This window comes from Salvelinus alpinus, chromosome 21 (genome assembly GCF_045679555.1).
Source record: "Salvelinus alpinus chromosome 21, SLU_Salpinus.1, whole genome shotgun sequence".
Taxonomy (NCBI): domain Eukaryota; kingdom Metazoa; phylum Chordata; class Actinopteri; order Salmoniformes; family Salmonidae; genus Salvelinus; species Salvelinus alpinus.
The window spans coordinates 30227914-30252827 of record NC_092106.1 but is presented as its reverse complement, the minus strand read 5'-3'; the positions used below and the strand labels follow the sequence as shown (position 1 = coordinate 30252827).

The 24914-nt window shown below is 42.3% G+C and overlaps 1 protein-coding gene across 6 annotated transcripts in view; it reads right to left on the bottom strand.

Annotated features, from left to right (window-relative positions):
- The window catches only part of LOC139548212 (chloride channel protein 2-like), a 202988-nt gene that overhangs the window by 98115 nt on the left and 79959 nt on the right, over positions 1-24914 (bottom strand). For 4 of the 6 annotated variants that reach the window (XM_071357722.1, XM_071357723.1, XM_071357727.1 and 1 more), the window contains exon 3: positions 7627-7674. The exons of the other annotated variants lie outside the window; for them this stretch is intronic. In XM_071357722.1, coding sequence (XP_071213823.1) covers positions 7627-7674 — 48 coding nt within the window. The remainder of the gene's footprint in view (positions 1-7626; positions 7675-24914) is intronic. 6 annotated transcript variants of the gene reach the window in all.

Here is a 24914-nt window from a genome sequence, read left to right as displayed (position 1 = left end):
TCCTCTACAATTTCTATATTCTGGCCTCTGATAGATGTTGCAGAGGTAGGTGTTGTACGCTTCCTGAAGTCTATGCACATCTCTTTGGTCTTGTTAGTATTGAGGACCAAGTGTGATTCCTCACACCACTCTACAAAGTCATTTAGGATCGGGCCATGATGTTCCTCGTCATCATGCAACAGGCTGATCATGGCAGTGTCATCAGCGAACTTAACGAGGTGTCTGTCAGTATGGGAACTAGTACAACTATTAGTGTACAAGATGTACAGAAGTGGGGACAAAACACATCCCTGAGGAGAGCCTGTATTGGTATTGCGTATATCCGTATATCCGACACATGGGGACCTATTTTACCCGGACCCATAGGGTACCCGGACCCATAGAGATGTATAGCGGGCACACTTGCCACTATAAGAGAAAGTCCTATATGGGCAGAAGCGATAAATGCAAAGATCAGAGGTGTGCCCTTTATACATTCCTATGGACAGCAGCTGTCATGACATTTTTCCAAACAGCCTTTCTCCGCTTGCTTGAGAACTAAATGAGGAAACAAGTCAAGATTGGCTCGTGGAAACACGCACCCGGTAGAGATATGATTCTGAAACTAATGCACACGTTGTTTGACAAAGTAACTGTAATAATATTTCCCAATTTGAAAAAGTAACGTGTTACGTAATCAGATTAATTTTATGAGTAATGAAATAAAGAAACACGTTACTTTTTTACGTATTAGAACACAGCTTCTGACCCAGTATGCCACTGTTCTGACCCAGTATGCCACTGTTCTGACCAAGTATGCCACTGTTTTAAATCACAAAATTGATTATGATGGCAGTGCAGTGATGATGATGATGGTTAGTGAGGGCCATGATGATGATGGTTAGTGAGGGCAATAATGATGGTTAGTGAGGGCAATGATGATGATGATGGTTAGTGAGGGCAATAATGATGTTTAGTGAGGGCAATGATGATGTTTAGTGAGGGAAATGATGATGTTTAGTGAGGGCAATGATGATGTTTAGTGAGGGCAATGATGATGTTTAGTGAGGGCAATGATGATGTTTAGTGAGGGCAATGATGATGGTTAGTGAGGGCAATAATGATGTTTAGTGAGGGCAATGATGATGATGATGGTTAGTGAGGGCAATGATGATGTTGGAGAGGACGAAATGATGAAGATGATGATAATGAGAACAATGATGATGTTTATCACATGTCCCTTGTCCCTTCCCCTTACAGTAACTAAAACCTCTCACCAGAGGTGACCCATTAAAACAACAGTCAACTCTGACTGTAGAAGGCCAGATGGTGCCATTCATGATCACAATGAGGAAGCATTACCATAAGTGGGAAAGTGTGAATGTGTGTGTAAGAGATGGAAGGTGGAGAGAGAATGTTAGGAGTGAGAGAAAGGAAGAGCGAAAGTTGGAGATGTGATAGAGCGAGTGATGAGAGAGAGGTGGAGTGATGGAGAAAATAATGGAGTGATAGTGGTGAGAAAGAGATTGATGGAGAGACAAAGAGAGAGAGATGATAGAGAGCCAGGGTAATAATCAATGGTGACACACAGGGGAGCAGTAGGCTGTGATTGCTGCTTAATTTCCTGGCTTACCAAAGGGCAGAAAAACCTGCTGCTTTCTTTTACTCCCTCTCTTTCTCTCTCCCTCCCTCCCCTCTTTCTTTCAACCTTTACTGTTCATCTGCCCTTCTCTTTATCATTCTTCCTCTCTCATTCAATTTCTCTCCCTTAGTCCCCTTCTGTGCTCCCCCTCTTTTCGCCCTTTATTTTTCCTCTCCCAAGCCCTCCCTCTCACTTTCCCTCTCCCAGGTCTTTCCGCTCTCTTTCCCTCTCATTCTCAAACTCCCCCTCTCTTCCTGACCCCACTCTCCTTCATTCCACTCCCCCCGTCTAACTCTCAACCTTTACTTTTCCGGTCCCTCTCTATTCATCCCTCTCTCTCATGGTGCAGAGTCAGCTCTTCCACTCTGCAGTTCACTGCAGCTACACAACGCACTTTTCACACTGTTTCAACCATTCTGCTGACACACACCTCATCACATTATATTGTGCATAAATATATACTGTAGGCATTTCACGTTATGTAGACACTCAATTATGCACATACATATTAATGCCAATAGTTGTATAGATACGTGTAATACATATAAAATAGATTATGAGCGCACAGGTTTACACAGAAATAAGAATGAATAGAATGGGCTTGGAAGCTCTAACCCTGGCAATTTGACTGGTAAACTCATAGGTACACTCGCAATGGGTGCCTGGTATCGTGAAGCAATAATTTCCATGGTAGAATGTTTGCTAAAATGATGTTAACTGATGTGGCTCATACAATACTCAGAGTCGATATTCACGTCATAAGAAGGATTTCCCGTCGACCACGCCCACAAATTGGGGAAAACAAACATTCTTTCCCATTGACCCCCATTGTAAAAGAGTCAACTTCGTTGTAGATTGTTTGTTTAAAATAAATAACAAAACATGCCTTAAATTTGCTGTGTTGTACATTTTGTAATGTAATTTGAGTTGATTCAACAAATCACAGCACAGATTGATGGGTACACTTCCTGCTTTTACTTCCTGCTTTGCTCCCATGGGTACACTTGCAATGGCTGCCAATCCACCCATTATGTCATCATTGATTTGAATGTGACACCCAATCTATTCATTCTTATTTCTACGGGCTTACAGTGAATTTGGAACGTATTCAGACCCCTTCCCCTTTTCCACATTTTGTTATGTTACAGCTTTATTCTAAAATTGATTAAATACAAATTGTTCCTCATCAATCTACACACAATAACCAATACTGACAAAGTGAAAACAGGTTTTTAGAAAGTTTGCAAATGTAAAACAGAAATACCTTATTTTATACTGTAAGTACTCAGACATTTTACTATGAGACGTGAAATTAAGCTCAGGTGCATCCTGTTTCCATTGATCATCCTTGAGATGTTTCTACAACTTGGAGTCCACCTGTGGTAAATTCAATTGATTGGACATGATTTGGAAAGGCACACACCTGTCTATATAAGGTCTCACAGTTGACAATGCATGTCAGAGCAAAAACCAAGCCAAGAGGTCGAAGGAATTGTCAGTAGAGCTCCGAGACAGGATTGTGTTGAGGCACAGATCTGGGGAAGGGTACCAAAACATTTCTGCAACATTGAAGGTCCCCAAGAACACAGTGGCCTCCATCAAATCAAAATCATATCAAATGTCTTTATAAAGCCCTTCTTACATCAGCTGAGTGCTGTACAGAAACCCAGGCTAAAACCTCAAACAGCAAGCAATGCAGGTGTAGAAGCACGGTGGCTAGGAAAACCCCCCTAGAAAGGCCGAAACCTAGGAAGAAACCTAGAGAGGAACCAGGCTCTGAGGGGTGGCCAGTCCTCTTCTGGCTGTGCCGGGTGGAGATTATAACAGAACATGGCCAAGATGTTCAAATGTTCATAGATGACCAGCAGGGTCAAATAATAATAATCACAATGGTTGTCGAGGGTGCAACAGGTCAGCACCTCAGGAGTAAATGTCAGTTGGCTTTTCATAACCGATCATTCAGAGTATCTGTACCGCTCCTGCTGTCTCTAGAGAGTTGAAAACAGCAGGTCTGGGATAGCTAGCACGTCCGGTGAACAGGTCAGTGTTCCATAGCCATAGGCAGAACAGTTGAAACTGGATTAGCAGCATGGTCAGGTGGACTGGGGCAGCAAGGAGTCATCAGCAAGGAGCCTTCATTATTAAATGAAAGAAGTTTGGAACCACCAAGACTCTTTCAAGAGCTGGCCGCCCGGCCAAACTGAGCAATCAGGGGAGAAGGGCCTTGGTCAGGGATGTGACCAAGAACCCTGATGGTCATTCTGACAGAGCTCCAGAGTTCCTCTGTGGAGATGGGAGAACCTTCCAGATGGACAACCATCTCTGCAGCACTCCACCAATCAGGCCTTTATGGTAGAGTGGCCAGACGGAAGCCACTCCTCAGTAAAAGGCACATGACAGCCCGCTTGGAGTTGGCCAAAGGCCACCTAAAGACTCTCAGACCATGAGAAACAAGATTGTCTGGTCTCATGAAACCAAGATTGAACTCTTTGGCCTGAATGCCAAGCGTCACGTCTGGAGGAAACCTGGCACCATCCCTACGGTGAAGCATGGTGGTGGCAGCATCATGCTGTGGTGATGTTCTTCAGCGGCAGGGACTGTGAGACAAGTCAGGAGAGGGTAAGATGAACGGAGCAAAGTACAGAGAGATCCTTGATGAAAACCTGCTCCAGAGCGCTCAGGACCTCAGACTCGAGCAAAGGTTCACCTTCCAACAGGACAACGACTCTAAGCACACAGCCAAGATAACGCAGGAGTGGCTTTCGGACAAGTCTCTAAATGTCCTTGAGTGGCCCAGCCAGAGCTCGTACTTGAATCCGATCGAACATCTCTGGAGAGACCTGAAAATGGCTGTGCAGCGATGCTCCCCATCCAACCTGACAGAGCTTGAGAGGATCTGCAGAGAAGAATGTGAGGAACTCCCCAAATACAGGTGTGCCAAGCTTGTGGCGTCATACCCAAGAAGACTTAAGGCTGTAATCGCTGCAAAAGGTGCTTCAACAAAGTACTGAGTGAAGGGTCTGAATACTTATGTAAATGCGATTATTTTATTTTATACATTTGCAAAAATGTATAAACTTGTTTTTGCTTTGGCATTATGGGGTATTGTGTGTAGATTGGCTAACTATTTAATCCATTTTAGAATAAGGCTGTAACATAACAAAATGTGGAAAGTCAAGGGGTCTGAAAACTTTCCGAATGCACTGTACACCCATTAAAACACCCACCTCTGGTCTGTAACAGGAGCAGCACACGCACACGCACCCCCCCCCCCCCCCCCCCCCACACACACACACACACACACAGCAGGCAGACAGGGCCTGTTAATTAAGGCATTAATAAGGGTGTGTGTACGTGTAGTGTGTGATCATGGATCATTCCAGTGTTCTTAAAGCAGGGTGAACTGGCCTGTATATTGATCACTCTGTCACACTGCAGTTCTCACTGCTTAATCAAAGCCATCCGTCTCTCTCCAGACCAGACCCATGCTACATTTATTTATCTTTATTAGTCTACAATAATAACCCTGGGCAGAAAAGAGCTGTAGTTTTCCCCTCACTCAAGTACACACACCATTGATTAATGCATGACTTCAGGCAGCGTAGCTAGTGTGTGTGTGTTTAGAGAGAAAGAAGGATAATAGTAATTTTCCATTTTCACCAGAACAAAGTTACTCCCTCTTGAGAAACCCACTACTCTATAAGCTGTATGTAGCTGGGGCATGATGAGGTGATGGGTTATAGCTAAGGTTGCAAATTTACCAGTCATTTATTTACCAAAGTTATTGGAATCTATGGTAACTTTTGTAATTTATACTTTAATAACTTCATTTTTAGTATACATATTGTATATCTGGGTCCATATTCTCCTTGAGTTTCTAGTGGATAGACCATATGGTTAAAGAAAAAATAGACAAATGAATGAAAAAAAGCATCTATACTGAACAACAATATAAACGTAACATGTAAAGTCTGGTCCCATGTTTCATGAGGTGAAATAAAAGATCCCAGAAATGTTCCATTCGCACAAAAAGCTCCTCTCAAATTTGGGTCACAAATTTGTTTACATCCCTGTTAGTGAGCATTTTTCCTTCGCCAAGATAATCCAACCACCTGGCAGGTGTGGCATACCAAGAAGATGATTAAACAGCATGATCATTACACAGGTGCAACTTGTGTTGGGGACAATAAAAGGCCACTCTAAAATGTGCAGTATTGTCACACAACAAAATGCAACAGATTTCTCAAGTTTTGAGGGAGTGTGCAATTGGCATGCTGACTGCAGGAATGTCCACCAGAGCTGTAGCCAGAGAATTTAATGTCATTGTCTCTACCATAAGCCACCTCCAATGTTGTTTCAGAAAATTTGGCAGAACGTCCAACCAGCCTCACAACCGCAGACCATGTGTAACCATGCCAGCCAAGGACCTCGACATCCAGCTTCTTCACCTGCGGGATCATCTGAGGCCAGTCACCCGGACAGCTGATGAAACTGAGGAGTATTTCTGTCTGTAATAAAGCCCTTTTGTGGGGAAAACAAATTCCGATTGGCCTGGCTCCCCTGCCAGGGTGGGCCTGGGAGGGCTATTGCCCACCCACTCGAGTGCCAGGCCTACCCATGGCTGCGCCCCTGCCCAGTCTTGTGAAATCCATAGATTAGGGCCTAATGAATTTATTTCAATTGACTGATTTCCTTATATGAACTGTAACTCAGTAAAATCATTGAAATTATTGCATGTTGCGTTTATATTTTTGTTCAGTATAATTAACAATGGCATTATTATCAATTAACACTGCAACTCTTCCAACTATTGTCTTTTTCACAACATGTCGTTTGGCCCCAAATTTTTTACAAAAGACAGTAAAATAAATAAAAGTGTTTAAAATGTGTATAAATGCCATTGACATTTCATGCTAAAACCCTCATTAGAACATCAGTTTGCGGGGCTCTGAAAAACACCCAAATACGTCCTTTTAGAAATTATGCAGATCTTTAGATGTTGTACACATGAAATTGTCATTCCGAACTTTATCTGCAACGTTATATTACATTTTGTTGCAACTTGAGCGATACCTCTGTCCATTCCACAGGTAACTGCCAAAATAAAGGAAACTTTTGAGTAAATGAGGGATACAAAGTATATTGAAAGCAGATGGTTCCACACAGGAAGTTCCAGACTCTTGTAGACTATGCCAAGACATGTTCTGGCGACTCGTGTTGGCCCAACACCCTATTAAGACACCAAGTTTTCTTTATTGTGGTAGTTACCTGTAGCAGCAGGTTACACAGAACAGAACAGCTGGATAAAGGAAATGGCTCGAGTCGCACAAAATAGAAAATAACTTTGCAGATCAAATTTCTATTTACAGAAAAATGGTAGATTTAAGGTAAGGGTTAAGCTTAGGGTTAGGTAAGGGTTATGGTTTAGGGCACTGTAGGGACGTCCCAAGAATCCCAGATAGCACTTACCCTTGTTTCAGCAAGAGGCAACAAAGTTCGACAGTTATTTATGACAGTTATTATGACAGTTATTTAATCCTTATGACGGTCTTCATCCATAACCACTGCTTACATGGTTATACAGTAATTGTGCCAGTCCTAGTTCAACCTGTTACTGACACATTGTCCTCACTTATCTAAATTTTAGTTGGTTTGCTATTCTTGTGAGGACTTCTGGTACTCACAAGTATAGTAAAACATGTACACACACACACACACACACACACACACACACACACACACACACACACACACACACACACACACACACACACACACACACACACACACACACACACACACACACACACACACACACACACACACACACACACAATATGAAGCCTTCACACTGAGACAGACAGATGGTGTTGTTGTTTAATTGATGGCGTTATTAATAAGGTGGCTTCAATGCGTTTAATACAGTTCAGTATATCTTATTATTGTTTAATAATGTTTTAATACGTTAGGATGTGATGATAATCATAACGGTTGTTTGGGTTTACCAGACAGAAAGTCCCGGGGTGGAGCCTGAGTGTAGGGATACCCTGACCCTGGGGACAAACCACACAACACAGTTAGGGAACGTATGTGTGTGTGAGAGAGAAAGAGTTTGTGTGTCCATGGGTGTGTGTGTGCGGGAATGACATATATCTCACAGTGCAGTACATACAGTACCAGTCAAAAGTTTGGACACCTACTCATTCAAGGGTTTTTCTTCATTTTTACTATTTACTAATAGTGAAGACATCAAAACTATGATATAACACATATGGAATCATGTAGTAACCAAAAAAGTGTTAAACAAATCAAATTATATTTATATTTGAGATTCTTCAAAGTAGACACCCTTTGCCTTGATGACAGCTTTGCACACTCTTGGCATTCTCTCAACCAGCTTCATGAGGTAGTCAACTGCAATGCATTTCAAACAACAGGTTTGACCTGTTAAAAGTTAATTTGGGAATTTCTTTCCTTCTTAATGCGTTTGAGCCAATCAGTTGTGTTGTGACAAGTTAGGGGTGGTATACAGAATATAGCCCTATTTGGTAAAAGACATAGTCCAAATTATGTCAAGAACAGCTCAAATAAGCAAAGTGAAACGACAGTCCATCATTACTTTAGCTTAGTTGCACAACGCATCACTGGGGGCAAACTACCTGCCCTCCAGGACACCTACACCACCCGATGTCACAGGAAGGCCATAAAGATCATCAAGGACAACAACCACCCGAGCCACTGCCTGTTCACCCCGCTATCATCCAGAAGGCGAGGTCAGTACAGGTGCATCAAAGCAGGGACTGAGAGACTGAAAAACAGCTTCTATCTCAAGGCCATCAGACTGTTAAACAGCCACCACTGACATTGAGCGGCTGCTGCCAACATACTGACTCAACTCCAGCTCACTTTAATAATGGAAATTGATCAAAAATGTATCACTAGCCACTTTAAACAATGCCACTTAATATAATGTATATGTATATACTGTACTCTATATCATCTACTGCATCTTGCCATCTTTATGTAATACATGTATCACTAGCCACTTTAAACTATGCCACTTTGTCACGTTCTGACTATAGTTCTTGTGTGTTTTTCCTTGTTTTGTGTTGGTCAGGACGTGAGCTGGGTGGGCATTCTATGTTTTGTATTTCTATGTGGGGATTGTCAATTGGCCTGATGTGGTTCTCAATCAGAGGCAGGTGTTTGTCATTGTCTCTGATTGGGAACCATATTAAGTTAGCCTGTTTTGTGTTGGGATTTGTGGGTGGTTGTTTCCTGTCTTTGTGTTTCTCTGCACCAGATAGGACTGTATCGGTTTTGCCACGTTTGTTATTTTGTATAGTTTGTAAGTGTTCACGTTATTCTCTTTATTAAACATGTTGAGCACTGGCTACGCTGCGTGTTGGTCCGATCCCTGCTACACCTCCACTTCTCGTGAAGAGGAGGAAGGCTGCCGTTACACACTTTTATGTTTACATACCCTACATTACTCATCTCATATGTATATACTGTACTCGATACCATCTACTCCAGCCACTTTAATAATGGGAATTGATGGAAATTTATGTAAAAATGTATCACTAGCCACTTTAAACAATGCCACTTAATATAATGTTTACATACCCTACATTACTCATCTCATATGTATATGTATATACTGTACTCTATATCTTCTACTGCATCCTAACATCTTTATGTAATACATGTATCACTAGCCACTTTAATCTATGCCACTTTTATGTTTACATACCCTACATTACTCATCTCATATGTATATACTGTACTCTATACCATCTACTGCATCTTGCCTATGCCGTTCTGTACCATCACTCATTCATATATCTTTATGTACATATTCTTTATCCCTTTACACTTGTGTGTGTATAAGGTAGTAGTTGTGGAATTGTTAGGTTAGATTACTCGTTGGTTATTACTGCATTGTCGGAACTAGAAGCACAAGCATTTCGCTACACTCGCATTAACATCTGCTAACCATGTGTATGTGACAAATAACATTTGATTCGATTTGATTTGACTTTGAGACATGAAGGTCAGTCAATCCGGATAATATTGAAAGTTTCTTCAAGTGTAGTCGCAAAAACTATCAAGCGCTATGATGAAATTGGCTCTCATAAGGACCGCCACAGGAAACGAAGACCCAGACTTACCTCTGCTGCAGAGGATACGTTCAGTAGAGTTACCAGCCTCAGAAATTGCAGCACAAACAAATGCTTCACAGAGTTCAAGTAACAGACATCTCAACATCAACATTTCAGAGGAGACTGTGTGAATCAGGTCTTCATGGTTGAATTGCTGCAAAGAAACCATTACTAAAGGACACCAATATGTAGAAAATACTTGCTTGGGCCAAGAAACACGAGCAATGGACATGGAAATCTGTCCTTTAGTCTAATGAGTCCAAATGTAAGATTTTTGGTTCCAACCGCTGTGTGAGACACAGAGTAGGTGAACGGATGATCTCTGCAGGTGTGGTGTGGGGGTGCTTTGCTGGTGACACTGTCAATGATTTATTTAGAATAAATAACTTAACCAGCATGGCTACCACACCATTCTGCAGCGATACGCCATCCCATCTGGTTTGCACTTAGTGGGACGATAATTCGTTTTGCAACAGAACAATGACCCAACACACCTCCAGGCTGTGTAAGGGCTATTTGACCAAGAAGGAGGGTGATGGAGTTCTGCATCAGATGACCTGGCCACAATCACCCGACCTCAACCCAATTGAGATGGTTTGGAATTAGTTGGTAGAGTGAAGTAAAAGCAGCCAAAAGTACTCAGCATATGTGGGAACTCCTTCAAGACTTTTGGAAAAGCATTCCGCATGAAGCTGGTTGAGAGAATGCCAAGAGTGTGCAAAGCTTTCATCAAGGCAAAGGGTGGCTACTTTGAAGAATCTAAAATATATTTTGATTTGCTTAACCCTTTTTTGATTCTATATGTGTTATGATTATAGTTTTGATGTCTTCACTATTATTCTACAATGTAGAAAATAGTAAAAATAAAGAAAAATCATTGAATGAGTAGGTGTGTCCAAACTTCTGACTGGTACTATATGTCAAAACAATGCACAGTTTAAATAACATTCAGCATATTACTAGGTTCTGGAGTGTTTCCATGACGTGAACAGGAAGAACCCCTGGCCCTACATACAGGTAACTTCCAAAATAAAGGAAACACTTGAGTAAATGAGGAATACAAAGTATATTGAAAGCAGGTGCTTCCACACAGGTATGGTTCCTGAGTTAGTTAAGCAATAAACATCCAGGGCACAAGTGGTCACTGAATGGTTAAATGAGCATGATAATTGTGTAAACTATATGCCATGGCCCTCTCAGTCACCAGATCTCAACCCAATTGAACATTTATGGGAGTTTCTGGAGTGGCGCTTGAGACAGCGTTTTCCACCACCAGTAACAAAACACCAAATTATGTAATTTCTCATGGAAGAATGGTGTCTTCATCTCTCCAATAGAATTCCAGACAATTGTAGAATATATGCCGAGGTGCATTGAAGCCGTTCTGGCTCGTGGTGGACCAACGCCCTATTAAGACGCTTATGTCGGTGTTTCCTTTATTTTGGCAGTTACCTGTATCTGTCTTTGTTTAAATCCACCACGGCTATCTCATGATGGCTGGGACCTAAGAGGAGAGTCAGTGGTCAAGGAGAAACAGAGGCAAAGAAATCAAAGACAAGTGACACTGAGTTAACAAAAGAGAGAGGAAGAGTAGAGAGAGGAGGCTAGGAAGCAATACTGTAAGAGAGAGAGAGAGAGAGAGAGAGAGAGAGAGAGAGAGAGAGAGAGCGAGCGAGCGAGCGAGAGAGAGAGAGAGAGAGAGAGAGAGAGAGAGAGAGAGAGAGAGAGAGAGAGAGAGAGAGAGAGAGAGAGAGAGGATAAGCAGAGAGGAGACAAAGGAGCAATACAGCAAGAGAAAAAAGAGTGAGAGAAAGAGGTAGAGAGAAATTGAGGGAGAAACAGCCAGAGAGGAAGAGACAAAGGATGAGAGGGAGAAAAAGAGAGGGAAAGCAAATCAGAGATATTGCAAGAGAGAGGGAGGTAGGTAGTTCAATATCGCGTAATGGCTGACTAGGCAGTGTAGAGCTACACTCTAAGTTAGGAGAAACAGAGGCAAAGAAATCAAATAAACAGAATGCTGCAGCCTGCCTGGTGTTCAACCTTCCCAAATTCTCCCATGTCACCCCGCTCCTCCGCACACTCCACTGGCTTCCAGTCGGAGCGCGCATCCACTACAAGACCATGGAGCAGCAAGCCCCTCTCTACCTTCAGGCTCTGCTCAAACCCTACACCCAATCCGAGTATTCCGTTCTGCCACCTCTGGTCCCCAGAGATTGCCTGCAATGACAACATGCTCAGTCCGATGATGTTGTGACACACCGCCCCAGACCATGACGGACCCTCCACCTCCAAATTGATCCCGCTCCAGAGTACAGGCCTCAGTGTAACGCTCATTCCTTCGATGATAAAGACGAATCTGACCATCACCCCTGGTGAGACAAAACCGAGACTCGTCAGTGAAGAGCACTTTTTGCCAGTCCTGTCTGGTCCAGCGACGGTGGGTTTGTGCCCATAGGCGACATTGTTTCCGGTGATGTCTGGTGAGGACCTGCCTTACAACAGGCATACAAGCCCTCAGTCCAGCCTCTCTCAGCCTATTGCAAATAGTCTGAGCACTGATGGAGGGATTGTGCGTTCCTGGTGTAACTCGGGCAGTTGTTGTTGCCATCCTGTACCTGTCCCGCAGGTGTGATGTTCGGATGTAGCGATCCTGTGCAGGTATTGTTACACGTGGTCTGCCACTGCGAGGATGATCAGCTGTCTGTCCTGTCTCCCTGTAGCGCTGTCTTAGGCGTCTCACAGTACGGACATTGCAATTTATTGCCCTGGCCACATCTGCAGTCCTCATGCTTCCTTGCAGCATGCCTAAGGAGTGTTCACGCAGATGAGCAGGGACACTGGGCATCTTTCTTTTGGTGTTTTTCAGTGTCAGTAGAAAGGCCTCTTTCGTGTCCTAAGTTTTCATAACTGTGACCTTAATTGCCTACCATCTATAAGCTGTTAGTGTCTTAATGACCGTTCCACAGGTGCATGTTCATTAATTGTTTATGGTTCATTGAACAAGCATAGTGTTTAAACCCTTTACAATGAAGATCTGTGAAGTTATTTTGAATTTTACGAATTATCTTTGAAAGACAGTGTCCTGAAAAGGGTTTCTTTTTTTGCTGAGTTTATAAGGAAATCAATCAGTCAATTAAAATGAATTAGGCCACAGGGGTGCAACTTTGGTTTTAGAGCAGTATACCCTCAATCTTGCAATAAATCAAATCTAGTGACACACAACTTAACATTTCTGCCATCCATTGTGACATTGTGGGAGGATAACCAACCTTCCAATTAATGGCAATACATGTCTTAACCACAAAAAATGCTAGAATACACAGTTTCTTCTCTGCTAGAATTCAGCCAGCCTTCTCAAGAACATAACACATTGAAATATGTCCCGATTTGGGTGTTACACCTCCAGCAGAATAATAACATTTATGAGTGAATGATATTCAGTTTCACTGGCATATAGTACGTTCTATGGATGGTCTTAAACTGCAGTCATTTATGTCTGACATTATATGAACATGACATAGCATTCAAACACATCTGTTTCCATTCACCATCATCATCAGTCTCCCAGGACTTCCTCACATTTTTGTTTTACATGTTTTGTGTCATTAGGAAAGGCCTATTAACCCTTTATAAAGTTTGGAAATAAACTTTGGACGGTTGTCAGACTACCTTAAAAAATGTAATTTGAAGCTTCTGGCTTGTCCAGTGTTTGCTGCACAGAAAGAATAAAGTGTTGCATCTGCAAAAAGGTTCACCTCAGTGCAGTCACAGACTGGCCTGGTTGCCTGACACTGATGAGACCTCTGTCATCATCAGATCCTGTTCAGATGAGGCATGAGAAGAATTAGCTTGGTGTACATTTATACATTATATTATCCAAGAATAGAATCTATGGTTCAATAACTGAAGTGACCATTATTCCCAGATCCCAGACTGTAGATATAAGCTGCTGTCCTGTTGCTACTGTAGGTCTACCCATCAACTCAAGATGGAACTATATATCCATTCACTCATTTACCTGAGCTCTGTAGACTGGTCTTCCCTGGTTGTCTGACCCTGCTGGGACACCTGTCAATATCTTATCCTGCTAAGACATGATGAGCATAACGTTGTGTTCTGATTGTGCACCATGGCAGTGAAGCCTGTAGAGCTGTTTATACCGTGTCAGTGTGAAAAGTTGGAAATTAGCTAGGGAAACTAACCGATCAATAACGTTACATTGTTATACTGACTGGGATTGGGACACAAAAATATCTCACGTTAGCCAACTTGAGCTAGTTCTAATGGTACGTCAACTGGTGAAAACGAGCCAAATTAAATTACTTCTATTGAAACGGGACAAAACAAAGACTACAAAATATTTCCATACACACAACAGCTGTTAGACACTGCTACCTGACGGATAGCTAGAGCAACTGGCTGTGGTAGCTACTAGCTAGCTAGTTAATTCATTTCAGACAGAACTTCAGTCGATAGGGGATGAAACACTAGCTAACATTAGATACTTTTTTTCTGTTAAGTCAAACAGAAGTTAATTTGGCTTCCAGGAATTGTGTACAGATCTTTTCGACATGGGGCCGTGAATGATCATGCTGAAACATGAGGTGATGGCGGTGGATGAATGGCACGACAATGGGCCTCAGGATCTCCACACGGTATCTCTGTGCATTCAAATCGATAAAATGCAATTGTGTTCATTGTCCATAGCTTATGCCTGCCCATACCATAACCCCACCGCCACCATGGGGCACTCCGTTCACAACGTTGACATCAGCAAACCGCTCGCCCACACGACACCATACACGCTGTCTGCCATCTGCCCGGTACAGTACAGTTGAAACCGGGATTCATCCATGAAGAGCACACTTCTCCAGCATGCCAGTGGCCATCAAATGTGAGCATTTTCCTACTGAAGTTGGTTACGACGCCAAACTGCGGTCAGGTCAAGACCCTGGTGAGGACGACGAGCATGCAGATGAGCTATCCTGAGACGATTTCTGTGCAGAAATTCTTCGGTTGTGCAAACCCCCAGTCTAATCAGTTGTCAGGGTGGCTGGTCTCAGATGATCCAGCAGGTGAAGAAGCTGGAATTGGAGTTCCTGGGCTCGTGTGGTTTGCGGTTGTGAGGCCGGTTGGACGTACAGCCAAATTCTCTAAAATAAATTAACATTCAATTCAGCTCTGGTGGACATTCCTGCAGTCATCACGCCAATTGCACACTCCCTCAAAACTTGAGACATCTATGGCATTGTGTTGTGTGACAAAACTGCACATTTTAGAGTGGCCTTTTATTGTCCCCAGCACAAGGTGCATCTGTGTAATGACCATGCTGTTTAATCAGCTTCTTGATGTACCAGACCAGTCAGGTGGATGGATTATCTTGGCAATGGAGAAATGCTCACTAACAGTGATAACCAAAACTAATTTGTGCACAAAATATGAGAGAAATAAGCTTTTTGTACGTATGGAACATTTCTGGTGTCTTTTATTTCAGCTCATGAAACATGGGACCACACTTTACATGTTCCGTTTATATTTTTGTTCAGTATTAAAAACAATGAAAATAAAAACCTTTAAATATGTTCACAGTTTCGGCCCCTCTCAGGTTCTCTGGCAGGCTATTCCAGAGGCTGGGGGCATAATAAGGGAGGGAGGGAGGGAGGGAGGGAGGGAGGGAGGGAGGGAGGGAGGGAAAAAATAAAGAAAGGAGGGAGGGAAAGGAAATAGGGAAAAAAGAAGGGAGGGAAAGAAAAGAAAGAAGGGAGGAAAAGAAAGAAAGGAGGGAAAGAAAGAAAGAAGGGAGGGCAAGAAAGGAGGGAGGGAGGGAAAGAAATGAGGGAGGGGAGAAAGAAAGGAGGGAGAGAGGGAAGAAAGGAGGGAGGTAGGGAAAGAAAGCAGGGAGGTAGGGAAAGAAAGGAGAGAGAGAAAGAAAGGAGAAAAGAAAGAAAGGAGGGAGGGAAAGAAAGGAGGGAGGGAAAGAGAAAAAGGAGGGAGGGAGGGAGGGAAAGAAAAAAAGGAGGGAGGGAGGGAAAAAATAAAGGAGGGGGGGAAAGGAAGGAGAGAGGGAAAGAAAGGAGGGAAAGGAATGAGGAAGGGAAAGGTGGGAGGGAAGAGGAAAGGAAGGAGGGAGGGAGGAAGGGAAAGAAAGGAGGGCTGGAAATAAATGAAGGAGGGAAAGAAAGAAAGGAAGGAGGGAAAGAAAGAAAGGAGGGAAGGAGGGAAAGAAAGGAGGGACGGTGCCCCCCCTTGGGTTGTGCCATGGCGGAGATCTTTGTGGGCTATACTCGGCCTTGTCTCAGGATGGTAAGTTGGTCCCTGTAGTGGTGTGGGGGTTGTGCTTTGGCAAAGTGGGTGGGGTTATATCCTTCCTGTTTGGCCCTGTCCGGGGGTATCATCGGATGGGGCCACAGTGTCTCCTGACCCCTCCTGTCTCAGCCTCCAGTATTTATGCTGCAGTAGTTTATGTGTCGGGGGGCAAGGGTCAGTTTGTTATATCTGGAGTACTTCTCCTGTCTTATCCGGTGTCCTGTGTGAATTTAAGTATGCTCTCTCTAATTCTCTCTTTCTCTCTTTCTTTCTCTCTCTCGGAGGACCTGAGCCCTAGAACCATGCCTCAGGACTACCTGGCCTGATGTCTCCTTGCTGTCCCCAGTCCACCTGGCTGTGCTGCTGCTCCAGTTTCAACTGTTCTGCCTGCGGCTATGGAACCCTGACCTGTTCACCGGACATGCTACCTGTCCCAGACCTGCTGTTTTCAACTCTCTAGAGACTGCAGGAGCGGTAGAGATACTCTTAATGATCGGCTATGAAAAGCCAACTGACATTTACTTCAGGTGCTGACTTGCTGCACCCTCGACAACTACTGTGATTATTATTATTTGACCATGCTGGTCATTTATGAACATTTGAACATCTTGGCCATGTTCTGTTATAATCTCCACCCGGCACAGCCAGAAGAGGACTGGCCACCCCTCATAGCCTGGTTCCTCTCTAGGTTTCTTCCTAGGTTTCGGCCTTTCTAGGGAGTTTTTCCTAGCCACCGTGCTTCTACACCTGCATTGCTTGCTGTTTGGGGGTTTAGGCTGGGTTTCTGTACAGCACTTTGAGATATCAGCTGATGTAAGAAGGGCTATATAAATAAATTTGATTTGATTTGAAGGAGACAAAGAAAGAAAGAAAGAAAGGAGGGAAAGGAACAAGGGAAAGAAAGAAAGAAAGGAGGGAAAGGGGAAAGGAAGGGAGGGAAAGAAAATAAATGAGGGAGGGAAAGAAAGGAGGGAGGGAAAGAAATAAAGGAGGGAGGGAAAGAAATTAAGGAGGGAGGGAAAGAAAGAAAGGAGGGAGGGGAAGTAAGGAGGGAGGGATAGAAAGAAAGAAAGGAGGGAAAGAAAGAAAGAAGCGAGGGAAAGAAAGAAAGAAGGGAGGGAAAGAAAGAAAGAAAGAAAGAAGGGAGGGAAAGGAAGGAGGGAAAGAAAGGAAGGAGGGAAAGAAAGGAGGGAGGGAAAGAAAGGAGGGAGGGATGGAAAGAAAGAAGGGAGGGAAAGGAGGGAGGGTGGGAGGGAGAGAAAGAAAGAAAGCGCTCATTTTACAAATATATTTATGTTTTCAATAAAGATTTGAAGAGGAAATATAGTTTACATGTTGTCATCAACCCTTTGATTGTAAAACCAACCCCGCCTGTTTTGCTTCACGGTTGTTGCACACATTGTTTTTGTTGCTAAGCAACCCACCAGTCTATAGCTATAGTGGTGAACATTTTGTCTCAGTTCACTTTTCGAGTGGCTAAGTTGCACAGCCAGTGAGTGTATGGCAATAGGACACTGTGCTACTACAGCAGGTGAATATCACAGCAGACACCTCTGATCCAGTGGCCCTAAATCAAATATTGATCAACTCATTCACAGGCCCAATCCCCTTGGTTACCCCACCTGTGTGTGTGTGTTCCTGACTTGGCCAGCAGGTGAATGTGAATGACGTACACACACCGCCACAGTGCGTCAGCATGGCATCCGACAGACTGACCGGACACACCTTTGTGTTTCACATGAAAGTGTGTTTGTGTGTTTTTGTGTGTATAGTATGAATTTAGTATAGTATGAATTTTAAAAATCGACAAAACACCATGGTGTCTTAAGAGCATGACTAACTAAGTATTGGCATTAACAACTCAAAGTTAAGAGACCCTTTTTAGAGAGCGAAAAACAACAACATGTTGACCTAAAAGAAAGAGAAGCCCTCAAATAAGGATAAAGACAGTTTCATTTGTCAACATTGCTGAGAAATAGCAGGTGGAAACTCTGGAATTCTGGGACTTTATGATGGTTGTCTACAGTACAGCCAGTGGTGTACAGTACTTAAGTAAAAAAATACTAGTCGTTTTTTTGGGTATCTGTATTTTTCTTTACTATTTATATTTGTGACTACTTTTACTTTTACTTCACTACATATTGTACTTTTCACTCCATACATTTTCCTTGACACCCAAAGGTACTTATTACACTTTGAATGCTTACCAGGACAGGAAAACAGTCAAATTCACGCACTTATGAATCGAACATCCCTGGTCATCCCTACTGCCTCTGATCTGGAGGACTCACTAAACACAAATGCTTTGTTTGTAAATTATGTTGGAGTGTTGGAGTGTGCCCCTGGCTTTCCATAAATTTTAAAAACAAGACAATGGTGCCATCTGGTTTGCTTAATATAAGGAATTTGAAATGATTTATACTTTTACTTTTGATACTTAAGTATATTTTAAACCAAATACTTTTAGACTTTTACTCAAGTAGAATTGTACTGGGTGACTTTTACTTTTACTTGAGTCATTTTCTATTAAGGTATCTTTACTTTTACTCAAGTATGACAGTTGGGTACTTTTTCCACCACTGACTACAGCATGTGTTTGTGTGGAGCTATAGTGTTGGTGTTCAAAGGTGTGTGTGTGTGTGTGTTCAACATGAATATTGAAGAGTCCGTGTTACATAAGGCCAGGGTGAATATTTTCCTGTCAGCCTTCAGTAGTCCACACACACACGCACGCACGCACACACACACACACACACACACACACACACACACACACACACACACACACACACACACACACACACACACACACACACACACACACACACACACACACACACACACACACACACACACACACACACACACACACACACACACACTAGAGTTGGGCGATATTATGATAGTATCGTCTATCGTCGTTGGTGATGACATCATGATGGTGAGAGACGATGGTTTAGCAGAGCTGAGAATTCTATCAAAGCAGAGCAAAATATTGGTGCTCTCTCACCACGCACATACAGTCAGGTCCAAAATTATTGGCACCCTTGATAAAGATTAGCAAAAAAATACTGTCTAAAAGAAATAATACAAATGCTGAGCTATATTGTATGCAAAACAAAATTGGGAAATTATATTATTTTATACTAATACAATTGCTAAGAGAAATATTATTGAACAAGTACTCTTTTTATCAGACGCCAAACCCACCACTAGTGTGCACAGCCAAAGAGCTCCATTTTCATCTGACCATAGCACCGGTTCCAATCCAAATGCCTATGGGGAACCCCTAAACGCGCGAACAAAAAGGAGGTATTTGGACATAAATGATGGACGTTTTCGAACAAAACAAACATTTATTGTGGAACTGGGATTCATGGGAGTGCATTCTGATGAAGATCATCACAGGTAAGTGAATATTTATAATACTATTTCTGGCTTCTGTTGACGCCACAACATGGCGGATATCTGTATGGCTTGTTTGGGCTCTGAGCGCTGTACTCAGATTATAGCATGGTGTGCTTTTTCCGTAAAGGGTTTTGGAAATCTGACACAGCGGTTTCATTAAGGAGAAGTTTATCTAAAGTTCCATGTGTAATACTTGTATCTTTTATCAATGTTTATTATGAGTATTTCTGTAAATTGATGTGGCTCTCTGCAAAATCACCGGATGTTTTGGAGGCAAAACATTACTGAACATAACGCGCCAATGTAAACTAAGATTTTTTTATAGAAATATGAACTTTATCGAACAAAACATACATGTATTGTGTAACATGAAGTCCTATGAGTGTCATCTGATGAAGATCATCAAAGGTTAGTGATACATTTTATCTCTATTTCTGCTTTTTGTGACTCCTCTCTTTGGCTGGAAAAAGGGCTGTGTTTTTCTGTGACTAGGTACTGACCTAACATAATCGTTTGGCTTTCGTCGTAAAGCCTTTTTGAAATCTGGATTTACAACAAGTTTATCTTTAAAATGGTGTAAAATACTTGTATGTTTGAGGAATTTTAATTATGAGATTTCTGTTGTTTGAATTTGGCGCCCTGCACTTTCACTGGCTGTTGTCAAGTCGATCCCGTTAACTTCTTGACGCTAGGGGTCAGATTTTTATTATTATTTTTAAATAACGTTCCCAAGGTAAACGGACTATTTCTCAGGTCCAGATCGTAGAATATGCATATAATTTACAGATTAGGATAGAAAACACTCCAAAGTTTCCAAAACTGTCAAAATAGATTCCTTTTCCAATGGCTTCCTCAGGCTGTGACCAGGCTTTAGACATAGTTTCAGGCTTTTATTTTGAAAAATGAACAAGATTTTTCAAAAGTAGTCAGGTGTCCTCTGAATAGTGCCTGCGCGCGAGAGGGGAGCTCTCCATTTTCCTTTTCTCTCTTATTGAATAGGTTACGTTCCGGTTGAAATATTATCAATTATGTTTTTTAAAAACAACCTGAGGATTGATTATAAAAAACATTTGACATGTTTCTACGACCATTACGGATACTTTTTGGAATTTTCGTCGAACAGAACGAGGCTGTAGTTTTCTCAACATAACGCGCAACCCAAATGGCGTTTTTTTGTTATAAAGGTAATATTTATCGAACAAAAAGAACATTTGTTGTGTAACTGGGAGTCTCGTGAATGCAAACATCTGAAGATTATCAAAGGTAAGCGATTAATTTGATTGCTTTTCTGACTTTCGTGACCATGCTAATTTGGGGCTAGCTGTTGTAGCATTGATTGATACACTCACAAAAGCTTGGATTGCTTTCTCTGTAAAGCATATTTTCAAAATCTGACACGATAGGTGGATTAACAATAAGCTAAGCTGTGTTTTGGTATATTTCACTTGTGATTGCATGATTATAAATATTTTTAGTAATATTTTTGAATTTGGCGCCCTGCAATTCAGCGGTTGCAAATGCAAATTAATTACTTAAAAATCATACAATGTGATTTTCTGGATTTTTGTTTTAGATTCCGTCTCTCACAGTTGAAGTGTGCCTATGATAAAAATTACAGACCTCTACATGCTTTGTAAGTAGGAAAACCTGCAAAATCGGCAGTGTATCAAATACTTCTTCTCCCCACTGTATGTTGTTGGACATTGGTCTAGTAACGATACCAGGATCATTTTACATGGTTATGGAAAAGAGAGACAGGTCATATAATATAATATGGGAGTGAATTGTTAGACTCGGTGGAGAGATACATGTTGCAGTGTCTGAGGGTAGTGCATGCTAAATTACGCGCAAATAAACAAAAGTTGGGATACATTAAAACAAACGATTCATGATAAGGGAGTACAGTGGAAGTATCATTATCATAAACCTTTGGGTTGCTGATTATGATATTAGTATAGTGAACGCTAACAAAATGTTTTGTGTTTTTTCACCGGGGGAATGGGGGTTTCATTATCTCTCTTTGGAATGTTTCCCGAGACTATGGTTTTGGGAGGAGCAGTGAATGAGATTGAGACCGTAAACTACCAAATTAAATAAGGCCTGGCCATTTTTGTTTGTTTTTACCTTAAGGTTTGCAAATACCCACACACAACACACTTGTTTTGACTATTTGTTGGTTAAAATACTATGTTTGATTTATTGTGAGTGTTCCATTTCATTTGGGTTTAGTGAGTTTTCCATTTGTCTTCGTGCCAAGGTAACTTAAAGTGTCACACACACACATTTTCTGAAGTTTTTATTTTCTGAGTTTTAATTGAACACATTTGAATACTTTTGATAAGACATGTACTGGAAACTTACTGGAAACCTGAGATACGAAATGTATGAAATGTTTGATTGTTTTTCATTAATTAGTCTAATATAGTAAGAAACACTTCTTTGAAGGGTTTGTATGACCTCTGACCTCTGTCCTGACTTTCCAGTGTGGTTTGATCACCCTCATTGGAAAGCCATTTGGATAATGAATTTAAGGTCATTTGTAATACTGATTTGAAGGTCATTTGTAATATTGATAATTATGATGACGTTTATAGTTCTTAGCCATATTTATGATTTGGACCAATGTGAAGAAGGAGAAGGCGTTGCCTTTGACTAAGGGTAGGCTGTCTTAAGTCTATTTTACTATGACCGTATATGGGTACAATTATTTTTCTTTATGGAGTTATTAAGGGTAGTGATTATAATTCGATTATGTTATTTGAAATTATTTTGTTTTATTTTTAACCAGTAGTAGTGTTTTTTTACACATTACTCACATTGGGAGAAATGTGTCAAAATGGGGGAGGCAATAGTTCTCTGAGGTTTTGGGTTGAAGTTTACACGCCTTGAGTGATATGTGAAGGAGTTTATTGTTGTGTTTTTTGTGTTGTTTGTTCTGTTCTGTTTTGATACAAATCTCACCCGGTTAGGTCTGCTGGATTGTTGGGATTACTGCTGATGGGTTATACGTCCTGATCCTGTGGCTCTGCAATGAAGTTGACAGTGTGATGGGGAGAATATGGTGGAGGATGGCGGCATTCACGCAAAACTGAAAGCGCGATCCACCGCATTTAACCATGGAAAGAGGTCTGGGAATATGTCTGAATATAAACAGTGTGGTTATTCCCTCCGTAAGGCAATCAAACAAGCGAAATGCAAGAATAGAGACAAAGTGGAGACGCAATTCAACGGCTCAGACATGAGATGTATGTGGCAGGGTCTATAGGAAATTACGGACTGCAAAAAGAAATCCAGCCACATCACGGACATCGACGTCACGCTTCCAGACAAACTAAACACCTTCTTTGCCCGCTTTGAGGATAATACAGTGCCACCGCCGCGGCCCGCTAACAAGGACTACAATTAGGTCCTGGACTTTCTGACAGGCCGCTCCAGGTGGTGAAGGTAGGAAACAACATCTCCACTTCGCTGACCCTCAACACTGGGGCTCCACAAGGGTGCGTGCTCAGCCCGCTCCTGTACTCCCTGTTCACCCACGACTGCGTGGCCATGTACGCCTTTCAACTCAATCATCAAGTTTGCAGACGACACAACAGTAGTGGGCTTGATTACCAACAATGCTGAGACAGCCTACAGGGAGGAGGTGAGGGCACTCGGAGTGTGGTGTCAGGAAAACAACCTCTCACTCAATGTCAACAAAACAAAGGAGATGATCGTGGACTTCAGGAATCAGCAGCGGGAGCACCCCCCTATTCACATCGAAGGGACAGCAGTGGAGAAGGTGGAAAGTTAAGTTCCTCGGCTTACAAATCACAGACAAACTGAAATGGTCCACCCACACAGACAGTGTGGTGAAGAAGGCGCAAAAGCGCCTCTTCAACCTCAGGAGGCTGAAGAAATTTGGCTTGTCACCCAAAACCCTGACAAACTTTTACAGATGCACAATCGAGAGCATCCTGTCGGGCTGTATCACAGCCTGGTACGGCAACTGCAACACCCTCAACCACAAGGCTCTCCAGAGGGTGGTGCGGTCTGCACAACGCATCACCGGGGGCAAACTACCTGCTCTCCATGACACCTACAGCACCTGATGTTACAGGAAGGCCATAAAGATCATCAAGTACATCAACCACCCGAGCAACTGCCTATTCACACTGCTACCACCCAGAAGGCGAGGTCAGTACAGGCGCATCAAAGCTGGGACCGAGAGACTGAAAAACAGCTTCCATCTCAAGGCCATCAGACTACTAAACAGCAATCACTAACTCAGAGGGGCTCTGCCTACATTGAGACCCAATCACTGGCCACTTTAATAAATGGATCACTAGTCACTTTATACAATGCCACTCTAAATAATGGCACTTTAATAATGTTTACATATCTTACATTACTCATATCACATGTATATACTGTATTTATACCATCTATTGCACCTTGTCTATGCCGCTCAGCTATCGCTCATCCATATACTTACATGTACATATTCTCATTCACCCCTTTAGATTTGTGTGTATTAGGTAGTTGTTAGGGAATTTCTAGATCACTTGTTAGATATTACTGCACTGTCGGAACTAGAAGCACAAGCATTTCGCTACACTCTCATTAACGTCTGCTAACCATGTGTGCGTAACAAATACAATTTGATTTGATATAAGCCAATTCGATTTTTTTCTCTCAATAGAATGGGTTGTTACTCTCTTTGACATATGTTTAGACATTGGTATTAAGAATAATTGGTAAAAGTAATAATTTATCATATAGTCAATGCTTGTCTGGATTTCCTGAATCAAAAATCAACTGAACTAAACTGTCACGGCCTGATCTGTTTCACCTGTCTTTGTGCTTGTCTCCACCCACCTCCAGGTGTCGCCCATCTTCCCCACTATCCCCTGGGTATTTATACCTGTGTTTTCTGTCTGTCTGTTGCCAGTTCGTCTTGTTTGTTCAAGCCTACCAGTGTTTTGTGCCTCAGGTCCTGCTTTTTCCAGTTTGTCTTTTCTCGTCCTCCTGGTTTTTGACCCTTGCCTGTCCTGACCCTGTACCCGCCTGCCTGACCTCTGCCTGACCTGACCCTGCCTGCCGTCCTGTACCTTGTCCACTACTCTGCAATATCGACCCCTGCCTACCTTGAGCTGTTGTTTTCCTGCCCTTGTTGTTACAATAAACATTGTTACTTCACACAGTCTGCACTCGGGTCTTACCTTGGTACCTGATATAAACTATTGTTCTGATCTGTCCTCTCTTGAGGTTATCATGAAAGGTGAGATCAGTCGGTGTCTTAATGCATGGAAGAGATAATTGGACCGAACAGTGTGTGTACCTCAAAACCCCCTCTATCTGGCTGAAGAAAAGAGGAAAAGGCGTTGAATAAGGCCCTGTCCGCACCACTTCTACCGAGAGATCTGAGTCCGAGCCGG